General features: G+C 40.3%; 2 protein-coding genes across 2 annotated transcripts; both read left to right on the top strand.

Annotated features, from left to right (window-relative positions):
* Positions 1–16,447: 16,447 nt before the first annotated feature.
* LOC115780308 (protein transport protein Sec61 subunit alpha-like 1) lies at positions 16,448–22,737 on the top strand. Its single transcript, XM_030729427.1, has 12 exons — positions 16,448–16,602; positions 17,232–17,299; positions 17,437–17,502; positions 18,148–18,226; positions 18,311–18,442; positions 18,530–18,639; positions 19,676–19,829; positions 19,992–20,152; positions 20,287–20,484; positions 20,901–21,092; positions 21,179–21,255; positions 21,650–22,737. Exons 1-12 carry the CDS (start codon positions 16,596–16,598, stop codon positions 21,834–21,836), a joined length of 1,431 nt encoding a protein of 476 aa, XP_030585287.1. The 5' UTR covers positions 16,448–16,595; the 3' UTR covers positions 21,837–22,737.
* A 1,117-nt stretch (positions 22,738–23,854) lies between these two features.
* chchd4b (coiled-coil-helix-coiled-coil-helix domain containing 4b) lies at positions 23,855–27,091 on the top strand. Its single transcript, XM_030729706.1, has 3 exons — positions 23,855–24,048; positions 25,595–25,693; positions 25,769–27,091. Exons 1-3 carry the CDS (start codon positions 24,027–24,029, stop codon positions 26,101–26,103), a joined length of 456 nt encoding a protein of 151 aa, XP_030585566.1. The 5' UTR covers positions 23,855–24,026; the 3' UTR covers positions 26,104–27,091.
* The last annotated feature ends 158 nt before the right edge of the window (positions 27,092–27,249 follow it).

The following is a 27,249-nucleotide window of genomic DNA, read 5'->3' as shown; positions in this document are numbered from 1 at the left end:
TGTATTGTTTGTGGTTCATGTTTATAGTGGGTTTGGGGTTTGAAGTTCAGAGAATGGTTTAGTTTGTGATATGGGATTTTGTGAGGGTCCTAATGAGTACTGAAAACTGTGTGCTTTTGAGTAATAGCTCTTGTGCTGACACCCACCTGCATCTGAACTGGGGACATCATCATTAAGTCATAGCAGGTCACAGATGATCATTACAATTTTTCTCGATCACTTTGCCACAATTCGCTCTTCTACTCTTAATGCAGTTCTCAGATCAGTTATACACTTTCTCCACCCACATTACCTTTTCTCGTTGTTTTTATACACACTGCTATCACTGCAAAAGATCTTTTCTTACTTTGTTGGTGCACTTCTCACTCAACTCTCACAGCTCATCAAGAGTTTGTGTTTTTGTCAGTCACAACTCTAGATCACTCATTTTCCTGAATACTGTCCAGCATTGCATCAGTGTTTTCAATCATATTACTTCAAACTTTTTTCAAATCCATATGACAGATGGGGAAGGCTACCGGCAACCCTGAAAAGGATAAGCGGAAGCAAATGGATGTATGAATGGAGGAAAATGTATTTATACTGTATATGTTTGAAAGAACTTGCTTGTACCAGGTTGGACCCCCTTTTGGCTTTAGAGCCTTGTGGTATAGATTCAACAAAGTGCTGGAAATATTACAGATTTTGCTCCATGTTGACATGATAGCAGCACACAGTTGCTGCACATTTGTCAGCTACTTTTCAACTACATACTAAGGATTGAAACCTGAAACCTGGTGACTGTGGAAGCCATTGAAGTACAGTGTTTTTCCAATCTTCTATTGTCCAGTTTTAGTGAGTCGGTGCAAAAAGTAGCCTTAGTTTCCTGTTTTTAGCTAACCGGAGTGGCCCCCAATGTGGTCTTCTGTCGCTGTAGCCCTTCTGCCTCAAGGTCCATGTGTTATCCTTTCAGAGATGCTCTTCTGCACACCTTGTTTGTAATGAGTGGCTGATTGAGTTACTGTTGCCTTCCTATCAGTATTCTGGCCATTCTTCTCTGATCTCAGAGAACTGCCACTCACAGGGTATTTTTTCTTTTGCGGACCATTCTCTGTAAACCCTGGAGATGGTTGTGTTGGACAATCCCAGCAGGTCAACAGTTTCTGAAACCCTCAGACCACGAACCATGTCACTTTCATTCACCTTTCTTCCTGATGCTCAGTTTGAAATTCAGAAGGCTGTCTTGACCATGTCTACGTGTCTAAATGCTTTGAATTGCTGACCTGTGATTAGCTGATTGAATACTTGCATTAACAAGCAGTTGAAAAGGTGTACCTAATAAAGGGGCTGCTGAATACATGTAGTGTGATTTTACTGGACTATACAGTAGTTGGTGCTATGTTCTCAGACTGTATATCTTTTCTTTGTCTGTTTTCTGACGTATCTGACGTTTCATGCGGATCAAATGAAAGAAGGTCTGTAACCGGATCTGTCATCCAGCTAAAATATGAGGAATCAATGATGTGGAAAATATGAGTCCATTTGTTTTGTTTTACACTTGATACTAGGACTTTTTCCATCCATCAGTCATAGTTGGCATCATGCAATTACAAACAATGCTTTCATTTTTGATAGTGACACATACCTCCTGACTATTGTATAAGTGCAAGAAGAAAAGAAGGACAGGAAGGAAAGAGTCAGTGTTTCAAAGCAAGGACATGCTCCCATATTTACAAGTGTGTGTAACAAAGTAAAGAGCACTGTTAATGTGTAACTAGAATAAAAAACATTCTTTAACCTTCACAAAACAGCATACCATTATGTTGTTATTTTACTCAAGAGAGTTTACTAAAGGTGTGATGGTGGGCAAATGGTCATAGCACTGCTTTCAGGGTCACAGAGGGGCAAATGTTTCTCTGCAGAAATTCAAGAGTTTATGGATGCTCAGCTTAGTTGTTAAGACCGAATATAGTGAAAGATTATACCACTCTGGCCTCAATCGTGATATGATGGGAGTGATGAACCTGATCCGGATTCTCAACACCGTGACAGAGTTTCAACATATAAACCAAAACTACAGTGTAAGAATGAGCTAAAACATCAAAAATATCAGACACAGTTTCACTTCATTTAGATAGAATTCTTCTGCACGGATGGACAATTAATTTTCCCAAGGGACTATGTAAGAAACTGGGACTGCTCTGGAGGGCTGCACCAATAAATATTGAACAGAATTTAATTCAGATTATTGGTGCTGCTCTTCTTGGGAAAATTAATCCTGTGTCCACCCCGGACACAGGAAGGTTCCAAGAAAACTGGCTTTGGGTATTTTCATTTGGTTTCGCAAGTTTGCTTGAGACAGCATAAAAACAAAGACTGCTTACACTGCATGCGTCACTGTAGTCACAGAGTTCATTATTAAGCAGTTTAGTTGAGGTTTTTGGCCCAGTTGCAGTTCAGCGGTGACATTGGTGACTGATCTGCACAAAGCTCAGATTACAAACTTCTAACACAAAAAAAATTCAATAACAGTTCCATAGTGATAAGCAGGAAGAATTAGAAGAAGGCATTAACCAGAAGTTCAGATTAGTATTTTTTTTAAACATACTGTATGTTCCTTAAATTACATTGTGAAATGTGTTGCCTGTCAAAGCTGGCAGCTTTGTAGTCTGCCTAATCAGCTCTCTAATGCTGGAAAACACCCTGAATGACAAACACTGGCTGTATGGAAAGCATGCCTAGAATTCTGTTAGTGTGGAGGGATTTCTAGCAAAACCTGTATATATATATAGGAGGTACAGTATGGCTTTCGATCATGCAACAGTGAAATGGGTGGAGTTAGTTAGTTAACACGCAAAAGTGGGTTAGGCTGTTAGGTTTTCCACAATGGAAAAGTAAATAATTCCTAAGTTGGTGAACAGGTTTTCAATCCTTTGTTGTTTCTGTATGTGTGGAATAAATGTCTTTTTATATTAGAATAATGAGGAGGCCTTGAGGAGTGTCATTCAATTCAGTTTTTATGTATGCAACATCAGTTCACATCAGTTTTATCAGGCAGTGACATCCAACTCGCAGTTTGCAACAGAGTTTGAAGTAGTTCCTCCAAACCTGAGGCCATGTTTCTAAAGCTTAACACTGAGCCTATGACGGAGGCTGCACCCAATGGGAGGGGTTGTGGGCTGCATAAATGCGCACTGTAGTTAGATTTCTAAGGAAGTGGACATCACAGGGGTTAGGTTAACCAGTGATTCTAACTTGCCCGTGAGTGTGAATGACTGTATGTCTCTTTGTGTTAGCGCTAGGTACCCTGCCTCTTGCCCTGTGGCAGGTATAGGTTCCCGCCCACACTGTGACCCTGAAAAGGATAAGCAGAAGAAAATGGATGGATGGCATTAATCCCACATTAACTGGAAAAGGGTGGAGGAAGAAGTTTCTGTTCCAAGTGGAGAAGTTTAATTATCTTGGGGTCTTGTTCATGAGTGAGGGGAGTGTGGAGTAAGACTGATAGACAGATTGGTGTGTCATCAGATACTCTGTTGTGGTAAAGACAGAGCTGAGCATGAAAGCAAAGCTATCATTTTACTGGTCTGATTTCCTAACCACTAGTTTTGGGTAGTGACTGAAAAAATGAGCTCACGGGTACGAGTGGCAGAAATGAGCTTCCTCAGTACGGTGTCTGTACTCAGCCGCAGACGTAGGGTGAGGAGCTCAGTCATTCAGGAGGAGCTCATACTCTTCCACATCGAAAGAAGCCATTTGAAGTAGTCCGGGCATCTGACTATGATACTTTATGGGTGTCTTCTAGTTGAGATGTTTTGGGCATTACACTGGGGAGATCATATCTCTTGAGTGGCTTGGGAACACCTCAGTGTTACACCAGAAAAGCTGTAATAGGTGGAAGACAGAGGTCTGGACATCTAGCCTTGGACTGCTATTTCCACAACCCAAACCCAGATAAGCAGCAGGAGATGGATGGATGGATGGATGGATGGATGGATGGATGGATGGATGGATGGATGGATGGATGGATGGATGGATGGATGGATGGATGGATGGATGGATGGATGGATGGATTTCTTAACAATGAAATATTGTTTTAACATTTGTTAGCTGTTAATTATCATTTGACTTCTGATCTGTTGGTCCTTTTCACCATGTTTGGGGATTTGGTACAGTGAACATCATCAAAGGAAGGTGAACAGAGAGACAGTGAGTTTAGGGTAGATGATAGCAGGCGGCCTGAGATGAAAGGGATTATAATTTCCTCTTTTCACATCTAAAAATAACTCCACATCCGCTGCTCATCTGCTGCCTGCTGCAAAACAGATTTAGATTAGTGTTTTTCTCCTCAATGGCATATACTATTGCTTTTATTTTAAATAGGTTTTACAATTAAGATGAAAAAGGCTTTGTCTTTGCTTGAGTTGATCTTTTTTATTTATTTATTTTTTTTTAACTTTTTTGTATTTTTGGGATGAGTCAAAATTTGCTGTCATGTTTTAGGGATGTGGGTTTGCTGATGTGGGACATAGACAGTTGCTTTGGTGACTGACCTGATAAATTTAACAGTAAAATAGTTCTATGGGAACAACACCAACATTTTTAGCATTTCTGAAACATGAAATGAAACTGAGGCAACATATTCACAATGTCAGGCTGGAGAGTGAAATGAAAACTAGGCCCATTTTCTGCTCATCCAGTTCAGGGTGCAAAGACACGTCAGCAGTCTCTCACAGGGCCAACATAAAGAGACAGACAGTCATTTATGCTGACACAGCCAATTTGGAAACACTATTTAACCTAACAAACTGGAGAAGTAGTACTTGTAAGAACTCATGCAGGGACAGAGAAAACATGCAAACTCCACAGAGAAAGAGCCCATCCAGCAGACAAAGTTGCACCAGGATCTTTAATGTGGTGAGTTGACAGTGCTAACTGCTGCACCACTCTGCAGATAAACTTCAATTTTTTTCCAGATTACATTTCATTTCATTAAAATATTACAGGAAACAGGAATTAGCAGCACAGCACTCATGGCTTTGCAACACATGTGATCAGATTGAAGGTTACTGGATCAAAGTAGGTCAAGGAGAACTACTCAGTCCAAGAATGGAGGAAAGCACTTGTTATGCAAGAGCTTGTATTATTAATCTTACTCTGATAATGCATGAGTGCAGCTCTTTTTGCATATGTGAAGATAAACACACAGGTGTTTGTGTTTATTTGGTGCTTGGAAAATTGCAGCACATACACAGTAGCGTCACATGTGCTATTATAGCCTTTACTGTTCAAGGGTTATGAACGCCTTTACCCGGTGTGCTTGAATGACTTTAGTAGGCATTCTGTTACAGACATTATCTTATCCTCTAAAAAAGAAGTTGCCTCTCAGTAAAACAAACTACCGAAACAGGATCTGAATCTGCTGTACACACAAGCCCTTTACTTCTCCCTGCAGCAACAACAGAGAATCGTGTGCAAGCTTAAAAATAGCCCAGATATGAGTAGAAAAGCAGGATGGGTTTAAACAGTGGACAGAGTCCCATGTGCCATTTTACAAGATGGTTAATGTAACTTGAAGGCCCAAAGGTGAAATATGGCTTGAAGAACAACGATTTCTTTACCTTTCACCACTATTTTATCAGAAGTGATGAGGTATGAATAGCGTAACTGAAATTACTGTTTGCAGACCTCCAGTGTACCTTGTATTATCTCAGTGTTGTACAAAGCCTTAATGTGGAAGCTCAAACATTACACTATAAGAAGAATTGAAGACTTAAGTGTTAGTTAAAAACTGGCACACACTGTATATAACATAGTACACTGCCACTACCTTATGGAGAGATTTCAGCTGTGAAAAGTTTTCCTCGCAGTACAGTATTTAAGTTGCTTTGGCTCAATCATTAAATAATAGCTGAAGTTGTCAAAACAGCATCCAAAATCCTTCAGAAGGAGAACTGAATGCAGAACTGTTTCAGACCAGAATAGACTGTGTTTAAATTAGTTTGTTTTTATTATTAGTGCAGGAGCATATCTATTATATCTATGGAAGAGAAACAAGTATATATATATATATATATATATATATATATATATATATATATATATATATATATATATATATATATATATATATATATATATATATATATATATATATATATATATATATATATATATATATAGGTGGGGGAGGGGGGGGGGCAAAGAGAAGGCAACATGGCAGACATTGAGGACAGCTACAAGTACCTTGGAATAACACAGGCAAATGGGAACCATGAAGATGCTGCTAGGATAGCTGCAACCACCAAGTAACTCCAGAGAGTAAGGCAAGTCCTGAAGAGTCAGCTGAATGGGAAGAACAACATCTGAGCAATCAACACCTACACCAGTCATCTGATACCCTGCTGGGATAATAAGCTGGCCAAAGGAGGAGATAGAAGCCACTGACATCAAGTCAAGAAAGCTCCTTACCATGCACGGAAGGTTTCACCCCAAATCCAGCACCCTGAGACTGTATGCTAAGTGGAAGGAAGGAGGCCGAGGACTAGTGAGTGTCAAAACCGCTATCTAGAATGAAACAAAAAAAGATTCATGGCTACACTAGGAAGATGGCCACAAAGGATCATGTGCTTAGTGAATACCTCAGGCAGCAGAAACCTGAGAAAGAACAGGAACCATCATGGAAGGACAGTCCCCTGTACAGCATGTACCACCGGCAGATAGAAGAAGTTGCTGATATAGAAAACTCCTACCAATGACTTGGCTGAAAAACAGCACAGAGGCATTAATCATGGCAGCACAGGAACAAGGTCTAAGAACAAGATTGATAGAGGCTGGGGTCTACCACACCAGGCAAGACCCCAGGTGCAGGCTGTGCAGAGATGCCCCTGAGACGATCCAGCACATAACAGCAGGGTGCAAGATGCTAGCAGGCAGGGCATACATGGAACGTCATAACCAAGTGGCTGGCATAGTATACAGGAACATCTGAGCCCAGTATGGCCTGGAAGTCCCAATTTCAAAATGGGTGGTTGAGAATGACAGAGCTGAGATCCTGTGGGACTTCCAGAGGCAGAGGGACAAACTTGTGATGGCTACCCAACCGGACATAGTGGTGGTGGACAAACAAAGGAAGAAAGCTATAGTGATAGATGTTGCAAAACCAAGTGATGGCATCATCAAGAAGAAGGAACACAAGAAGCTTAATAAATACTACGAGCTGAGACAAGAGCTCGTAGTAGTCTTAGCTGTTCCCAAGAGCACAGTCTTGGGAACAGCTAAGATACGCAGGACCCTCAAGCTCCCAGGCCTCTGGTAGAGGACCTGAGCTTGGAGGACAAAGACTGCCCACAGGGCAAGCTGGATTTTTTATATATATATATATATATATATATATATATATATATATATATATATATATATATAGCAGATGGCTGCTCCTCCCTGAGCCTGTTTGTTTTTCTTCCCACTCTTGCAAAGTGCTTGCTCATAGGGGGTTGTCTGATTGTTGGGTTTTCTCTGTATTATAGTAGCATCTATGCCTTACAATACAAAGCACCTTGAGGCAACTGTTGCTCTGATTTGGCTCTATATAAATAAGATGGCACTGAATTGAATTGAATTGAATTGAATTGAATTGAATTGAATTGAATTGAATTGAATTGAATTGAATTGAATTGAATTGAATTGAAAGAGTGAGACCAGTCACACACTGTTTTTTTTTTTTTTTTTTAGCCTGTCATGTCTGGCATCTTTCACAATCGGAATGATGATCCGAATGCACTGATGTACCAAACATATTTGCTTTGACAAGAACAGCTCTATATGTTTCCTATAGGCTCTTCTTGTTAATGTTTGCAATTTTATTTTTATTTATTTATCTTTTTATTTAGTTATTCATGCCAAGTCTGACAGGCAACAAGGAAGGGACAAGAACAAGAGGTGGGGGGGAGAAAAAGGGGGGGGGGAGAGAAAAGGAAGAAAGGAGATAGAAAAAATAAATAAATAAATAAATAAAAGGGGTTGATATACTCACACACACACACACCCACACACATCCATACACACACCCATATGCACCTACATATACACACACACACACACACAAGTTTATTGTTTGTAGTAATGTGTGTGTATGCGCCTTTGTCATGCAATGTATTCGATAATGAGGGCGAGAAACTGCAACCATGCCCCCCGCGATCCAGAGGCAGATAGGGAAGGACCCAGGGGACCCAGGCCATCCACAGCACAGGAGCTCAGAAGACTTGGGGCCACACATCCCGATGGCAACCGCGTACACTCCCCAGAAGAGGAAGGAGGGAGGCTACAGACGGAACCCCCACAATCCAGGGGCTAGAGTCCAGAGAGCCAGAGGCGACGGGCAGCCCACCCCCCCCGGCAGGCTGGCACCCCCAGCACGAGCCAGGCATGCGGCCCCCGAGGCCCCAAGCGCCCGAGAGCAGCCCGACACCCGGCAGAGCCCCCCCACGCGCCAAAGAGGCCCAAGCCACCCCCAGGTCACGGCCGCCAAGGGAGCAGGCCAAAAACCATGCCGAGACATCCGGCCACACATCCCGGGACCCACGGGCACCCACACCCCAGGGGCGGCAGTGACGACCAGTGGGGAGCAGCGTGGAGCGGTAGGGAGGGGTAACTCCCACCCTCCGTGTCCCACAGGTGCCAAGGCTTGGCAAGCCACCAACCCAGGCCCAGCTGTCCACACACACACACTCTCACAAGCACGCACGTATACACACACACACACGTACCAGTCATTCCCTCATGTACACACACGCACATACACACGCACGCACATTCGCATGCACCAGTCACACACTCGTGCATACACACTCACACTCACACGCACATACACACACACACACGTACCAGTCGTTCCCTCATGTACACACACATACATACACACGCACGCACATGCGCATGCACCAGTCACACACTCATGCATACGCACATGTAACATACATGGACACCTAATGTGAGAGAGCGGGTACCAGCACCAAGCCAGCGGCAACCCAGGGAAGCAGCCAACCCAGCCCCGAACAATGAGCCAGTCCCCATCCCAGGCGGGGTGCATGGAACCAGGGTGTGAGAAGGCCCGCCCGCCCCCTCCTCCCACTCAGCGTGTTGGGGGGGTGATGTGAGTGTATGTACTGAGAAGAATGTGTATGGCTGTGTGAAAACTACAGTGCTTTTAAAATTGGAGGGACAGATGTAATATGAGCACTGAATAACAGCGCCCATCCACACCGTCCCCCCAAGGCCCTCAATGTCTAAAATGTAAATAAAATTGAGGTGCAGGCAGCAGTGAACAGACAAGTGGGGCCACCTCAGCAGTGCCACCCACTAACCACTGTGTGACACCTGCCCCCCAAGGCCCTATATGTACTATGATGTGTTGTGAGCTGTATAATGCAATTAAAAAAGGAGGAGTGGGACATCACGCAGCACAGCGAGCAGAGCCGAGGTGATGGCCCTACTCACTGCAGCACGAGCCCCCCTCCCCCGAGAACCTATGTGTGCATAATGTGATGTTAAACTGAGTGGAAGGAGGGGAGGGGCCAGGATAAATATGACCGGGAGGCAGAGGACTACCCCCCGGAGGAAGAGAGCCAGCTAGCTACTGGCTCACTAGGCACCCCAGTTCCCTACACCCCCCCGCAGCCCAGGGAAGGCAGGTCCAGGGCCTGAAGTGACCGCACCCCCAGGACACCACCGAACTCCAGGCCGGCACCCACTGCCCCCACTGCGAACAGGACACAACACACACCCCACATGCATACAAAGGACCAAGTGATGGCATCATCAAGAAGAAGGAACACAAGAAGCTTAATAAATACTACGAGCTGAGACAAGAGCTCGTAGTAGTCTTAGCTGTTCCCAAGAGCACAGTCTTGGGAACAGCTAAGATACGCAGGACCCTCAAGCTCCCAGGCCTCTGGTAGAGGACCTGAGCTTGGAGGACAAAGACTGCCCACAGGGCAAGCTGGATTTTTTTTATATATACATATATATATATATATATATATAGCAGATGGCTGCTCCTCCCTGAGCCTGTTTGTTTTTCTTCCCACTCTTGCAAAGTGCTTGCTCATAGGGGGTTGTCTGATTGTTGGGTTTTCTCTGTATTATTGTAGCATCTATGCCTTACAATACAAAGCACCTTGAGGCAACTGTTGCTCTGATTTGGCTCTATATAAATAAGATGGCACTGAATTGAATTGAATTGAACTGAATTGAATTGAATTGAATTGAAAGAGTGAGACCAGTCACACACTGTTAGCGGTAATAGTGAATTGCCCTTCAGTTGAAAGCAAATATAAACACATTTTCTCGCTCTTGTCTCATTTCTATGTCACGGCACTGCTAATTGCACACAAGCATATACTGTAGTGTGACTTTACTGTACTATACAGTTGTTGATACTATGTTGTAAGTTTATATATTTTTTATTGTCCATTTTCTGATGCATATAGTATCAGGAGTGATTTGTGACAGAAGGATAGCAGCAAGAGTGAAAGATCAGATTTACAAGACAGTAGTCAGACCTGCTACGATGTATGGCTTGGAGACAGTGGCTCTGACAAAAAGAGTGGTACTGTAACAGACCTAGAGGTGGCAGAGCTACAGATGTTAGGATTTTCATTGGAAGTGACCAGGATGGACAGGATAAAAAAACCAAAGTCAGTAAGTTTTTGATAAAATTGTCAAACCATTTGTTGTCTAAGTCTTTAATGATGGTTAAAGGGTTTTTATTCATTGGTCACTGACTTTGCATGTTTTGACAAATGTGAAAAAATATTGATTGTTTCAGTGTATTTTGCGTAGGTGAGTCTCTATTATGAGAAATGCCTTAACTATTTTGAGAACTGCATTAAGAGTGGTGAGAATGACATTCCCGAGATTCCCGAGACCCTTACAGAAAAACTGTAACAACTGAAGGAGCTCCACCTTTCAGCAAAGGAAGAACATAAGCAGATTTTCACCCTACAGGGCTCTCCTTGTTTGAGAGGATAAGACTAAATATATAAGTTCTAAGCACTGATTTGTGCCTGTAGTGTACTGGTGCACATAGTGGGCTGGGCTTATGCTTTGTTTCCAGAGTACATTTTTCTTTTTTGTATTGATAGTGTTTTATACAATGCTGTGAAACTCTTCAGTTTCTTGTGTTCCAGAGTCATTATGACAAAGTATTGAAACATTTTTGGTAACGGACTTTATGCAGGGTCAAAGTTGTCAATCTGGTGACAGCAACTTATTGGTTGACAGAAAAACTTCATTTTGACAAATGCATCTTCAGAGTTGGAAACATCAAAAATGCTGTCAGCCAAAGCAACTGGGAAAAACTGTGACTTAGAGATTTTGGTTGAGCTACAGCCTTTTTGCAGGTTAACTGTTGCATGTACCGTGAGCCGTTTTGGAAAAATGCATCTTTAGTGCTGAGAATCTTAAAAATGTGCAAAAGCAGTTGAGAAAACAGTAAAGAAAGCAATAATGTGTCACCGCATTAAAAAACAAAATACACAAGAATTAGCTAAGTGTTCTGAGACTGTCTCCACAAGAGCATTTATTTTTCACAGGAACTGAAACCACATACCTGTCACATTTTTTTGACAACATCACAGGATGTTATGCAACCCTCCTTGAACCATGCTCAGCAGACTGGTCAGATAACACCTTGACACCAAGAGGAATGTAATTACCGTTGATTGTCAATTTATGATACAACAAAGCCGAACACACTCATATCTGTGTTTCACAGACTGTTTTTTTCTCTCCTCGGGGACTGTGTCAGGCCTGTAACTGCAGCTGTCAAACTCAAACTTGCAGTCATCCACACTGTGAGACAAATTTTCTTCATACAACGGCTGAAGCACGTTAAGACATGATGTGAAGGTAAGACTGAGTGAATCCTTTTTGTGCAGTCCCCCCCCCCAAAAAAGCGTAGTTAAAAAAACCACATACATACACATAGCCTTAATACTGCAGAGATACACTAATTTCTCAAGAAGCAGCAATCAAGGGACCTGTATGACTCTGTATGCTTAAAATACCCCAGACAAGACAAGACAGGTAGAGAAGGCATTGAGTGTTCAGCTCCTAGTCTGAAATAATCTGGATTAAGCCTAGTGACTGTAGCCCCATTAAAGATGATTAACTGCTGTGTGGTTACGTGTCGGCTTGTCATTCACACCACATTTCCTGAACAGTGGGTCTGTTATTAGTTTTCTGCTGGGTAATAATTTCCTTGGAATAATTGCTTTGATCATAGATATATTAATGTATTATAACAAATATGATGAGCAAGTATGTGGGTGGAAGAGGTGACGGCAGTGTGTGTCAATGGTGAATGCATTCATACATTTGCAGTACAATGATATCACCATAAACCTTTACATTTCTATAATTAATACTACAGAAGTGAACAATGGCAACAGTTTCATGTCATATTGTCTTCTTCTTTGTCCTGAAGAATTATTTAAGCAGGATGTCCAGATTTTAAAAAGATAAAGTTAATCTTCTTCATTGTTTGCTTTTAATTATGTTTTTTTTAAGAACATTTATTTGTTCTGATCAGTATAAATAAATATTATATGCAAATATCAGTATCAGTCTCCAAGAGCTATTGATGCAGCCCCATAGTATTATGAGGCTGCATCGAGGTTTAGGCCTCATAGTATTATTAACAAACCGCTGAATTTATTTTTTTTTTGTTGACATCTTACAATGAATTTTGTTTAACTATTTATTTATAGATTAAATAGTTTTGCCAAGTACACTTTGCTGCCAAGATGTTTAAAGATGTGGGAGAACAGGTGACACAGGACAAGCACGCTGAGTCTGAACTCAGTAGAGCTGCTGTAACGAGATTAGCAGCACAACAGACGCAAACACAAAAACCAAAAAGTGAAAAAAAACAAACAAACAAAAAAACTACTGAAACTACTGAATGGGTCACTGGGAAATTTGCTACAAACATTTACATGCCCCATGTTTTGCATCTTGCAGAGTTTATTGCCCCCCTGACCTTTTCTCTAGTGGCACCCGCAGGTTGACATATTGGTGAAATATCAGCAGCTGTTGGATATTCTTGTCTTTCTGTGAATCATGTCTATCAGCTTTAACAGGTGATTTTTTTTTCTCCCCACCATAACACAATATATAATAATGTGATGGCAGTAAGTTAATAATAGTATTGGATGCAAAACTATTTACATTCCTTCAGTCCTGTGCTTTTTTTTTTTTTTATAGTGTTAACTATTTTGGCATGCTAACACACTGAACTAAAGGCCAGCATTGGTTTTGTTGGTATTTAGCTCAAAAGCACTGCTGTGTTTACTTTGTTAAATGTGGAGCTTCTCATCTCAGTATAGAGCTTTCTAATCCCTTTAATTGGTTTTCCAAAATTCCCCAACAATATGCTCTTGCTACCAGCTTCACTTAGTCGTCATCAACCCTCTTAAGACTACGTAAGAAATGTCCCTTGGGGAGGAGTTAGTGCTCTTTGGTCACCAGAGGTTTATCTAGCCCGGAGTTTAAGGTCGAGGACACGGCGTTCTTCTGTGTGCTAGATCACTGCAGTGGATTACGGGAACAATTTATGCCAACCAGTTATAACAGACTGACATTAGCACCTGATCTGTAGCAGTTACACTTTAAGACAGACCTAATGAAATACTATACGTATGTCTGTGGATCACATCAGCTGTTTGCCACAGCCACAACCTGTTTATTCCGAGGACTGAAGGCTCAGCTCTTTTTACCGTAAAGTAGCGAGTGAACACAAATTCAAATCAGTAATTAGAGGATTTATAGTATAATAGAACAGTATGCTGGCAAAACAAGCTTCAGCAAGTTGGCCTCAACAAGCTTCTCCTCACTGACAAAAAATCCATGGGGTACAGGACATGGCACAGAAATCCCCCTGAAGACTAACTCTGCCTTTCTCACAGTCAGCTATTACTGTGACCATCTGTTTTACACACACAAACACACAGGTCAATTCAAACCCACACAAATTCATCCAAATTACAGAAAACGTGGGTTTTTTCATGTCTGCAGTGAGTGACCTGGTTTTAGACGGCAGGTGAATAAACTGGCAGACCAAGCATGGGAGTGAAAAATTCTTGTCTTGCATTAGAAGAGGCCAGACTGTCAGGAACAAAACAAGGAATGAGATGAATGTGAGACAATAAGGAAGGAGAACACCTTCCTTATTGTCTCACCTTCATCAGTCATAAGGAACTCAAAATTCCTCCATTCTCATGTTACAATTAAGACAAAGACTCTTGTCAGCTGTCGAGGAACATTTTTTTGTGTCTTTTTGTTCAGCTTCAGTGTTGTGTTCACAATGACTGCGAGAAGTCATCTCACGATTTCCATGAAACAATGTGGTACACCAGTTTGAAATGTTTTGTTGAAAAAAGTGATATTTTCTTTTTAGATTCAAATAAAATATATGAATAATTGTGTCAATGTGGCAGTACATAGCAGTCCTGATCAAATATTTTGTTTGCCAGGGAGAGCCAATCAGAAGAAATTTAGTTTAAAGAGAGAGATTGCACCAAGGCTCAGTGTAAGGTAAATCAGGATGATTTTGAACTGTGATTCATGCAAAGCTACTCTAGTAGAGTCCAAGAATAAAAATGCAGGGCTGGGAATTTGTTTAATAGGTCCTCTTTAAAAAAATACAGTGAATTGATCAGGAAAATCTGGAATTAAGAAAAGAAATCCGCAGAAGGAACAAATTCCTGATGGTTACTAGATTGGACCCTTGTTTTTGGTGGCCACAAATCTCTACATTAATCATGTAATCTTGTTATGCATAAATGTTATCGGTTTCTAACTGGCAACTTCAAATCAAAGCATACATAGTGGAGCATTTGTACATGTTACCTATTTGACATCAGTGCACACCTCTCAAACACAAAGAGCAGATCTATTAATTATTATTATTGTTGCCGGCCTGTTGCTTTCCCTTTACTTACACTATCAACTGCTCTGGTTATTTTGTCAACCTTTTTGTGTGCATTACTTCTGTCTTTGTTGACAGTGATACGCAAGAGGAGCTGTACCACTTTCTTCACAACCCTGTATTTCCTAAACTACAATTTTTTGCCTGTGGTCAGTGCTGCCCTCTGGTGGAAAAATTCATGTTTCAGTAGTGGAGGGACAAACAGTCGGGTCATTTTAAAGCAAAACATTACTGTGTACAATTTCTGATGCACTTAATGCATGTGATCATAGTAATTATTTTACCAAAAGAAAGTAAAGCCTCAAATGTAAAACAATGTATTATATAATGGGTTCTTTTGAGCATTAAACAGTCAAATACTATATAATCATCATCAAGGCAGTGGTGAGGTGGGATAGGAGAGAGAGACAAGTTCAAGATGGGAATGGGATTACATCAGGGATCTGCTCCTCACCCATTCTTGTTTGCAATGGCAATGGCTAGATTGACAGATGTGGTAAATGGACCGGTACTGACAGCACTTTTCTACTGTAATTCAGCACTTAGGGTTGTTTGTCCTACAGCAGTCACAGCAGCTCGGAATATACTCTTGAATTGGGAGGGATAAGGCCTGATTTGATTTACACTAGTGAGTTGTGTCTTTGTGCCTACGTTTAACTGGAAACCTCTCTGAGCCCTACACTGTAAACTACTACATAACCTGACGTGCACCTCTCCAGAAATTTAACTACAAGTCAGGTCAACACAGCCTGCAAGGATTGTGATTGGCCAGTTCAGCACCTCTGATTCCTCCCATGCATTTCCAGCTACTTTTTCACTGCAGTTCAATTTATCAGTAATTATCAATAATTAGTGAGGGAATAATAATCATAGCTTCAATATAAGGACTCATAAATGTCAGTGAATTCCTGGGGGAAGGTTGCTGAAACTATTGGAACAGATGTGAGGAAATGTACAAAGAAGTGAAAAACTAGAAGGATCATATGTTTGCCCCCCCCCCCCCCCCCCCCCCCCCCCCCCCTCTCCACACACACACACACACACACACACACATAGAAAATCACCACAACAAAGACTGAGGACCCAGGAGGGGGAAAAAAAAGTCCCAGCATTTTATTTGTTTCTGCAGGCCAACACCACATGTAAAGCAAATGTAATTAACACACACAATGCATCTGCACAAGTATAAATACCGGCAACGACATCGGCCGCTTACAAGTCTAAATCAGGCCTCAGAAAACAGATTTTAGTTGACTGCAATCTGCAATCTACTGTCATCTAGTGGTGAGACTTCACACACTCCAACTTTAACTGCAGTTGTAGCAGCTAAAAATGATTATCACATAGACTCTCTGGCGCTATCAGGCTCCAGGATCGTTTGCGTTACAAGTACGTAAAAATTGCAGTCGGTCTTCTTATAACAAATGCCCTCAGTTGCTTTCTGTCGCTGCTGTGGTTAAGACACAGGCTCGGGTCGTTAAAGGGTCTCTGTCTCTTTAAATCGCTGGGCTTCGTGTCTGTAGTGGTGACGTGTCTCCTCCTTTTCCTCCCGCTGGCTCAGTTAGTCAGACTGAAGCTGGTCTGATTTCCACTGTGAAGAACCGTATAAGTGACAAGTTGGGACATCATGGGCAGTAAGTTTCAGTTTGCCACATGGGTTTTAAGACTCTGATATGCAGAAAACCAATAGTAACACTGAAGTAGTTATTTTAATGTGTTTTTGACAACTTAGTTAGCTAACGGTATTAGCGCTGGCATTGATCGCATGCAGCTAGCATTTAGTCGTTAGCTTCCTGGTTGATAATTGGTTTTTGCCCTGTTATTTTTCTAGTGAGAAGTAGTTGTCGAGTTTAATTTAATAACTAGGCGGTATTTTTGTCAAACTTGTTTTCTTGCCTGTAGTTGCGCTTTTAAAGCGATACCATGAGTAGTTTTATCTCGAGACCTCCTGGAAGCTAACTTGTTAGCCTCTCATTTAAAGGCAGTGACAGTAGTGATGACGACGCATAAGACAGGCGGTGGTTTTTCTGTGTTCGCTGTTCCTGTTTCCTGTCTAGCACTACAAGAAACATACAATTAGATGTACTGTAAAGATCTCACATAACAACAGGAAACTGTGATTTTTTTTTTTAAAGCTCTGTGTTACATCGATGCTGTTTGTAAATTCAGATTTGTTTAGAGTCCGCCCCCCATTCATTTTCACGTCCCGTGGATGATGATCAGATATGATCTTCAGTTAACTCATGTTTGCTTGTTTATTCAGTCAAATTCTTGGAGGTGATAAAGCCATTCTGTGCCGTGCTGCCAGAGATCCAAAAACCCGAAAGAAAGGTCTGTATTTTTAGCTACCTCTCTCCCGGTTTTCATAGTAATAAATGAACAATAAGCAGTCAGTAAACTTTATACCCCCCCCCCCCCCCCCCCCCCCCCCCGTTTGATAATCTTCTTATCATTTGCTCTATTGATAGATCCAGTTCAGAGAGAAGGTGTTATGGACTGCCATCACTCTTTTCATCTTTCTGGTGTGCTGCCAGGTGAGTGTCACTGTTGATTAGTTTGTGTATTTCTCCATCAGCGTCTGTGATATTTTGTAGAGGGAGGTGATCATCAGCTGATCAATGAAGTCATGCACAATTAAATCTTCTAATGGCTACTTCAAGTCTGTTGGCCTCAGTTATCGGTTATTAAATAATCTGCCATCTTTGATAGTTGCATGATTATTCGTTAATAAATTCTCATGAACACACATACTGTTTTAAAAGGTATTAGGTTAAATAATGTCACCCTCCTAAAATAATAGCCCAAGTAATTTTTTTAATGAAAAGGTTATTTTTTTTTTCCTAAATCATAATATTTTAAATATTTGTTTCAGTTTTTTGTGTTTTCTGAAAAACCTGAAAAAAATGACTCAGGCCATTATTTTCGGAGGGTGATAATATTTAGGTTAGTAGTGCGACATTTGCCTGCAGTTTTGGACCATCAGCCAAAAACTTTAATGAGTTGAAAAGTATCTCAGTGAAATTATTATGATGCAGTCAGTTACAGGAATACGTATCTCACATAATAGTCAAAAGTATCAAAGCTAGTGATTTTAGGGGAGACACAGTTATACAACACCACTTGTTATTTCATGGAAGGAATTAAGATTTGGGAATAAATGAAAAAATATTGTTCTTCAGATTCCCCTGTTTGGCATAATGTCCTCAGACTCTGCGGATCCTTTCTACTGGATGAGAGTCATCCTGGCTTCAAACAGAGGTATTTGCCTTGCTAATATTTAATTAAACATTAAATGTGTCTGCTGTTCTACTGGGATGTCCTAACTTGAACATTTGCCTCTAGGTACTCTGATGGAGTTGGGTATCTCACCTATTGTCACCTCAGGCCTGATCATGCAGCTGCTTGCTGGAGCTAAGATTATTGAAGTTGGAGACACTCCAAAAGACAGAGCGCTCTTTAATGGAGCACAAAAATGTATGTACACTCTGCTCAGGTGTTGGTTTGAAGTGGGCAGAATTGCCTGTCAAATCTTTAGTCTCTGACCTCTGATCATGTTTTCAGTGTTTGGGATGATCATCACCATTGGCCAGGCGATTGTATATGTGATGACCGGCATGTATGGAGACCCATCAGAGATGGGTGCAGGCATCTGTCTGCTGATCATCATTCAGGTAAGAACAGGATGAATATCTTTATATATGTTCTTATGTAACATAAGAACATATATAAATTAACTCTGAGTATGCGTTTGCTGTGAAAATGTCATGTAAAGAAGAAAAAAGCACAATGTATAACAAACTAGCAGATGTGCAGATTTTGAGGACCACTTTGGATCAGCATTAAATTGTTTGCTTTTCAGTTTCCAACAGTGGTTGTTGGGATTTTTATTATTATGACAGGCGTGTTCCTTGAAGTGGAGTTTATATTATTGGTGTCATTGTTAAAGAAGTGCACGAGGTGTATTTCAGAGAAACAGTTACACTGTGAGTTGAGTACAGGGTCCAGTTCAGGCTTCCTATTAAAGTTGCATAATTACTTGTTGACTACCCAACAATACAAATTCTAATCAGTTTACAAAAGGCTGAGGCAAAGGAGAATTTCCCAGCTTTCGTCTTTTCCCCAAAGCCTTCCCTGCTACCTGCTCCCTGCTCGTCATAAACAGTTTGGTTAATGCCAGCCTCTTTGAAATGTAACAGATATTAGTTAGTGGTTAGTTGTGAGTATACTTATACGCCTAAGGATATGTTAATTTCATGGTCTAGAAAAACAGATACCTTTAACTCCGGCTTGGGCACATGTAATCTGTATTTTTCCATCACTGAGGAGAGGCTGCTGACACTTTGAAGAAACATTTGGTCTAGGAGAAGCTAGGAAACTTTTATTTTAACTACAGATTACATGCTTTATTTAATTCTTGTATAAAATAATACGTAATGAAAATGTATTTAATGGTTATAAATGAAGTAATTGAAATTCCACAAGCCCACTGGCTTTCTTAAGATTAATGGCGTTTACTCATAAAAGTAAAGCATCCAGTGGAATTTGAAGTGATGGCCTTTAAAGCAACAGTATTCTTTTATTATGTTCAGATATAAGAACAGAATATAATGTGTTGTCAGAGTCAATACTCAAGACTCCAAAGATGGCAAATCTCCACAGCAAAGAGGAACATTTTTACATGACTGGCTCTGTTGTGTTCCTCTGTAGCTGTTTGTTGCCGGGCTGATTGTGCTGCTGCTGGATGAGTTGCTCCAAAAGGGCTATGGTCTTGGTTCAGGGATCTCCCTGTTCATTGCTACCAACATCTGTGAGACGATTGTCTGGAAGGCCTTCAGCCCCACCACTGTGAACACTGGAAGAGGTAAGGGGCCACTAATTGGTCTTTTCACAAGTGATATGTTTTTTTCCTTTACTTAAAAAATACACACATGATGTCAGTGCTCAAAGTCGTCCACCCTGTCACTTTTCTGCAGTCCACAGAAATGTTTCTAATTTTAGTGCATTTTTTTGTGTGTGTTTTTAGGCACAGAGTTTGAGGGAGCGATCATTGCTCTTTTCCATCTGCTTGCCACAAGGACGGACAAAGTGCGTGCTCTGAGAGAGGCCTTCTACAGACAGAATCTGCCTAACCTCATGAACCTCATTGCTACAGTATTTGTTTTTTCTGTAGTGATATACTTTCAGGTCAGTTGATCCTCTTTTTTTTCTTTTGTGTGATGTCACACTAACCCGCTTGAGATTTAAAACGAGGCTTTAAAAAAAAAAAAAAAAAAAGCCAGGGTTATGAATTTCTCCTAAACGTTCATTTCTTCTCACAGGGATTCAGGGTGGATCTGCCCATCAAGTCAGCTCGCTACCGTGGGCAGTACAACACCTACCCCATCAAGCTCTTTTATACCTCTAACATCCCCATCATCCTGCAGTCTGCATTAGTCTCCAACTTGTATGTCATCTCCCAGATGCTTTCCACGCGCTTCAGTGGCAACTTCCTGGTTAATCTGCTCGGAACGTGGTCTGTAAGTATATGTTTGCTTTTTTTTTTTTTTTGCAATATCTTCAATTAGCTGTTTATTAGTGTTTGACTTACAAATTGCATTTCATAAAATTATCTCTAGTGCTAAACTCCAGGGTATTTCTCAAAATATTAATCTTAAAATTATCCTGCTCTCAGCTTTTTGAAAAGCATTTTTATTTCTAACTACATAAGCTCTATTTATATAAGCTCACCATCACATGTGTGTCAGGACAAGCCCGGAGCAGCCTCTTCTTTGATGGTTTTGGATATTGATGAAAGCAAAGTTCTTGGGGTTTTTTTGTTTGTTGTTTTTAACTAGAGAAAGGGCTTATCCGTCCTGAAATTCTCAGCCTCCAGATGTGCGTCATTGACTCCATGATTTTGATAATGGAGTACATTTTGTTCCTGTTCTCACAGGACGCATCATCTGGCGGCCCGGCCCGTGCTTACCCTGTCGGGGGACTCTGTTACTACCTCTCTCCCCCTGAATCGTTTGGCTCTGTTCTGGAGGACCCGGTCCACGCAGTAATCTACATCGTCTTCATGCTTGGTTCATGTGCCTTTTTCTCCAAAACCTGGATTGAAGTATCAGGCTCCTCTGCAAAAGATGTAAGTTATAACTGCTTTCTAGCAGGTTGTGTTATGAATTTGATTTAAGAAAACGTGGTGTTAGAGCTCTAGTGTTTATCATGCAGGTGGCAAAACAGCTGAAGGAGCAGCAGATGGTGATGAGGGGACACAGAGAGACCTCAATGGTCCACGAACTTAACAGGTAAAAGATAAAATCCATTGCACCTGTTGAGCTTTTTGATTTTCACCAGCTTCACATAATAAACAGAGCAGTTTGAAGTGTTTGTTATGCAGTGCTGTATAAAAATAACAATTAAGCCAATTTCCCAAACAGCTGAACTACACTTTTAATCACTGAAGAGTTAAGAGTGTGTATGCTGCTCAGAAAAAAGTAAGGGAACTCTTGGTCATCAGAGTGTAACACAGTCAGTTAAACTTCAGGGACAGGAAGCATAAGCTGAAGCTGACTGACTGTGTGTCATACTGTGATCGAATGTTCCCTGAAGTTTTTTTTTTTGAGCCATATATGTGAACAGAGCTCCTTGCTACATTTTTACTGGGTGCCTAATTTCCTTAATCTCTGTTTTGATTTTTAGGTACATTCCCACTGCTGCTGCCTTTGGCGGGCTGTGCATCGGTGGTTTGTCAGTGATGGCGGACTTCCTTGGGGCCATTGGTTCCGGCACTGGTATCCTGCTGGCTGTCACCATCATCTATCAGTACTTTGAAATCTTTGTAAAAGAACAGAGTGAAGTAGGAAGCTTCGAGGGCCTGTTCTTCTAGAAAAGCCATCATCCTCGTACTTTTGACCAACATTTATTAGGACCACAAGCCCCGCATTTATTTTACAGCCGTGAGAAGCACTCGCATCATCAGCGCTGCAATTTTTAGCACGTTTGAGGGACCTTCAGGACAGCTGAAATGGGATACTGTGAGGTGCTGGGACGATATGCTGACTTTCACTCCATTTGTTCTCCACACAGACCTTCCAAAGTGATGCAGAGAAAAACATTTCAGCTGTGCTTTATCAATTTTTCTACCTAACTCGTGATTAAAGCTCCCTGAATTCGCCGAAAGACTTCCTGCAGGAGTTTGATCTTTTTTTTTTTTTCCGGACTGACAGATGTTTTGGTATGCAGGCATACTTGGTGACGGTCAACTGTCTGCAGTGTGCTTAGTGTTATCTCCTACTTTTACTTTCAGCTTTTTTTTTTTTTTTTTTAAATTAACCTGCCATTCAGGTAGATGTGTGGACCAGAAGCTGAACTGTGAGGTACTGTGTGTGTTCCTGATCGGGACCCTGCACTGAAGCTTTCATTTGGTCAGAGTTCTGTAAGAAGAGGATGTGGAGCTCACATTGGGTTCCAGCCTCAGTGAAACATTCAAAATTTGTTTCCTCATTGTTTTAATTTAAGGCATTCCCAGGGAGCTTCAGTATTAAATGACATGCTGTATTCATTCTTGTTACCCGCATCGTGAACTCTTCTGCCTTTTATTAGTTGTCTGCTCCATGTATACTTTCAGTATAACTATTTTCAGACTTTCTGTACATAGGAAGCATAATAAACAACTTGAATTTGTCTTAAGTGTAAGATAATATCTTTAAATATGTAAAAAAAAAAAATGCATTTCAGAACAAACTTGTACAAAAACATTCTCAATAAAACATTTTGTGGAAAAATAATTTTTTAATACAGGTGTTTTTCTGGAGTCTTGTGGCATTATTTCAACACAATCTGATGGATTTTGATGTGCCTGTTAGCAAATGTTGGTTTCACTGTCTGGTTCCTCACCAGTTGGCCTGCTAGACCGTTTCATAATTTAACTTACGGTTTTAGTTTGAGTTTCTGCCGTTTACAGATAACTAGCCAAACAATGACACAAAAACAGACAAGATAAAAGTGTGACCAAATAGTGTGGTTTTGTTAATCTGCATGTTGCACGGCTAGGGCTGGACTGTTAATTTTCACATCACAATTATCTAACACAATTGACCACAGACATACAAAAATTGTGGATTTTAATAATAAATAAATTTTAAAAAGTGGGCTTCCATGAGATTTGGAAAACAAAATAAATGTGAAGTGAACTAATCCTGCTGCAGAATGGCAGGCAATGAAAATACAGGCCCAATATCTGATTTTTAAAATTAGATGTTTCCATGCAACAAATGAGGACATTACATGTAAGCTTTAAATTTCTAGTCCATCAAATGTCACTGAGCAGTCCTTACCTTCAAATATAACCTCTCTTCTTCCCCTCCTGTACATCTCTGACTGAAGTTATTCTGGGAAACAGCAGCTGGGCCTTTAGCTACCAGACACACTGTGTGACACTAAAAAGAGTGTACCTTGGTGAAATGAAGAGGCCAGTAAAGCACAGAAACAGCATTTTGACAGTCGGAAAAAGCACCGCTCGATAGAAGCATTGATTCACTACAAAAGGGTTTCAAATATAAAGGCTGAACAGCTAGGCTCACATAATTTGAGGTATTGTCCAACACTGGGTGTTTGTCATGCCATCTGCAGACTTTCACATGCAAAAATAAATAAAATAAAATAAAAGCCCAGTCAAAAATTTGTTCAGTATACAGCACAGAGTTACTCGGCGATGCAGTTGATAGGCAAACAATGCACCTGAATCTGTCAAGCATGTATTGTTAGAGTGCTGAGCCTATGACCAGGGCAGGAAGGTATTAAGAGGAACTTTTAAACAGCTGAAGATTAATTTTACCTTCTTGAAAAGCTGCTGTCCAGTAGGTGGCGGTAATGCACCTCTGAGCTGGTTTGACATCCGCCGATAAAGCCAAAAGAAGAAGTTGTGAAACGGTTTTATAGAGATGGACTCAAACCGGTGATGTTGTGATCTTTTCTTTGGTTGTGTTGTGTCTCAGTGAGAGTCGCCATTATCAGTGAACTGTCAGCTATTTCAGGGAGTCGAGAGGAGGAATTTAATCTGATCCGGCCTGAAGAAATGAGCTCGGTCAGACAGGAAGGTAAGCATGCTGTGATAGCCGGCTAACTTTTCTGGACAAACTTAACAAACTTTAGTTGAGTCTGAATTTAAAAAAATGAATGTTGGTGTTATTAAGGTGGATTAACAAGCTCCCTGATAAGATACGAGCCTGGACAGTTATCCTGAGAGGGCAGGAGTGTCTGCCACCTGTAACCATCAGTTTAACCTTGACCAGTAACATGCTACAGCCCGGCAGGCCTGCAACATACTGTAATTATGAAAGTGACTCATTAACACGTTTTTCAGTGAAAGCCACCTCGAATCTAGTTGCTGTTGTTTAAAGTAAAAATATTTAGACTAACCTGGGTTTGAAGTACTTCATCACATAAAGTATGGTTTTGAGGTACTTTGACTTTTTTGACTGCTATGAATACATTGATACATGAATACATATGAACTTAAAGTTTAAGACTCTAGCTAGATTTTCAACATTTTTAGGCCAAGTTACTCCTCAATATCTAATGGTGGCCCTAGCTCCAGCTTGAGGGACACTGAGATTTAATAGCTGAATTTTTCTTAACCTTACATACTGTTCATATTTTGTGCCTTCACAGTATGGTTCGTACCCGGGCCAAGCATTACCTCATAATAAGTGTCTATAACAAATGTTGACCTATAGATCAATTTAGAATGTATAATCAATTAATAAATGGTGGATTAATCCTTAATTAATGCTTTAAAGAGCAGGAAGAGTGTGTTTTATGGGATTTACAACACTTGTTTTAGAGAAAGCATCTGTTATTATAGCACAGTATCAGGTACTGTTTTGCCAAGATGTGAAAATATAACAGCCACAATAATTTAAATACATTTTATTGGCCTACCTTCTTTATCATAGAAAATCCTCATGACTTTCTTTTTATATTTATCACTATTAATTCAACATTCACCATCTCTCAAGGTACCCTCTGACCTCTGTAGGACTCTGTATCTTTTGTGCTGTTTTCTCTGTGCTTGTGGGGTTTTCTCTGGATACTCCAGCTTCCTCCCACAGTCCAGAGACATGCATGTTACTCCAGCTGATGGTTCTAAATTGGATGTAGTTGTGACTCAGTGTCAGACAAGGCTCTTAAATGTGTGGAATAAAATGCTGGGCTTTAGTTTAAAGTGCTTTGAGTGATTAGTAAGACTAGAAGAGTGTACATAAATAACAGTTAATTCCATTCAATTTTTTGTGGCATAACTCCAAATTATCTTTTATTTTGCAAAATGAGTGGCATATTTAAAAAAAAATTTAAATGTCAGTCATGGTTTCACAGAACCAAAAGAGTTGTTTTTTTTTTTTTTTGTTTTTTTCCTGGGTTGCTGGTGAGAGGGAGGTTTTATTTATATTTATATATATATATATATATATATATATATATATATATATATATATATATATATATATATATATATATATATATATATATATAAATAAATAAATAAATAAATAAATAAATAAATAAATAAATAAAATATCCCTGGGAGCAGCAAGGTTCCATGTTTTCCTGATGATATAAAATGGCTTCTGTTTTACACAACAGGTAAAGACACAATCATCTTTGTCACCAAAGAGGATCATGCCACACCCAGCAATGCTGAGCTTGTGGAGGAAGACCCTAATGACCCATACGAGGAGCAAGGTGAGGAACAATAGAGTTCTGGTGAAGTTCCTGAAGTACATGTTTCTTATCCTGTATTCTGCTCTCTTATCCCAGGTTTAATTCTTGCCAGTGGGGAGATTAATTGGAACTGCCCCTGCCTGGGTGGGATGGCAAGTGGTCCCTGTGGGACTGAATTTAAAGATGCCTTCTCCTGTTTCCACTACAGTAAGGAGGAGGTGAAGGGTTCTGACTGCCTGGAGCAGTTCAGGGCTATGCAGGATTGTATGCAGCATTATCCAGAGCTCTACCCACAAGAAGATGAAAAATCACCCAGCAAGACCTCAAAAGACTCTGAAACTGCAGATGCGCTGAATGAAAACTCATCATCTGCTCCTGAGCAGGACTCTGATCCCAAACAAGCCGGCACAGAGAGCTCAGGGGAAAGCTAATGATGAGCCCCGGCAGCAACAGCGAGACTCACTATTCACATATGAAGTGACTAATCATCCTTTTGTTGAACAAAAATAATGCAGATATATTTTTTCATTATTTGTTTTTTTTTTTGTTTTTTTTTTTACTGTTGATAGGAATTTTTTAATAGCCCATTTAGAAAATATCGAAATGCTTGTTTTGCAGAAGGGGGTGTGTGGAAGCTGGAAGGCTGAATGACGGAGGAAATAGGCAGCACAGATTATTGATATTGTTTTATTAGCATTTGTGTTGAAGGATGTATGACTTAATTTAAAGTCATTTGATTGGCTGGATAGAAACGGAGACTATCTTGAAAAAAATAAGATAAAGTATGGTAGATAAAAGCATTTAGTTTACTTTCATTTGCAAACATTGTAAGCAAAAAGATGTCATAGACAACAGAAAGAAAAGACCCATAAAGTTATTCAATCCTGCTCATCCAAAATGGTTGTAAATAAGCTTCAATAAAGTGCTTATTGGACCAAGCTTACTGCAACCACTGAGCTGCATTGTGTGTATATTTTTTTTTGTGTGTGTCTCAGGATGAACATTTGTCTGCTCTGATTAACCATCATTCACAGGGCCAGAGACTGTAAGATTACTGTGTCTTTCATATATATATATATATATTTTTTTTTTATTTCTCTTCCCTCATGTTGATTTTATTTTCTGCAATTTACACAAATGTTATCCATATCAAACTAGTCTCAAGTTTTAGTAATATCACTGAAAAAGTTGCCAGCTTCACAGAGCTGTGAAGAATGAACTGAAGGAAATTATTGCACGGGTTTTTTTATTTGTTTGTTTTGAGCTCTTTGCTTGTGTTTCCACTGTTGCCTTCTGTCCAGTTAGACTGCATCTCATCTGCTAATTTATAACCAATCCTGAAAGATTTACCTCATCTAAACTGAAATGAACCATATGTGTGTGTTGCACAGGACTGACCTGACTTGACTTGGATATTGTTGAAAGTTTTATAATAAAATCAATTACAAACCTTTGGCTTGCGAGATATTGTGTGTCTGTGTTTGAGCCCTTTTTGATACAAAATCTTAAGTTTAATATTTTTCAAGATTCTTATTCTGATGAGGAATATTTTATATATTAAAGTAAACAAACCAATA

Source organism: Archocentrus centrarchus, chromosome 5 (genome assembly GCF_007364275.1).
Source record: "Archocentrus centrarchus isolate MPI-CPG fArcCen1 chromosome 5, fArcCen1, whole genome shotgun sequence".
Lineage (NCBI taxonomy): Eukaryota > Metazoa > Chordata > Actinopteri > Cichliformes > Cichlidae > Archocentrus > Archocentrus centrarchus.
This window is presented reverse-complemented; position numbering and strand designations above follow the sequence as displayed.

Coding starts and splice junctions, on each gene's coding strand:
- LOC115780308 (XM_030729427.1), top strand. Junction 18,640..19,675: donor GTCTGCTGATCATCATTCAG/GTAAGAACAGGA, acceptor GTTCCTCTGTAG/CTGTTTGTTGCCGGGCTGAT. Junction 19,830..19,991: donor CACTGTGAACACTGGAAGAG/GTAAGGGGCCAC, acceptor GTGTGTTTTTAG/GCACAGAGTTTGAGGGAGCG.
- chchd4b (XM_030729706.1), top strand. CDS start 24,027: ATGAGCTCGGTCAGACAGGAAG. Junction 24,049..25,594: donor GAGCTCGGTCAGACAGGAAG/GTAAGCATGCTG, acceptor TTTACACAACAG/GTAAAGACACAATCATCTTT. Junction 25,694..25,768: donor TGACCCATACGAGGAGCAAG/GTGAGGAACAAT, acceptor CTCTTATCCCAG/GTTTAATTCTTGCCAGTGGG.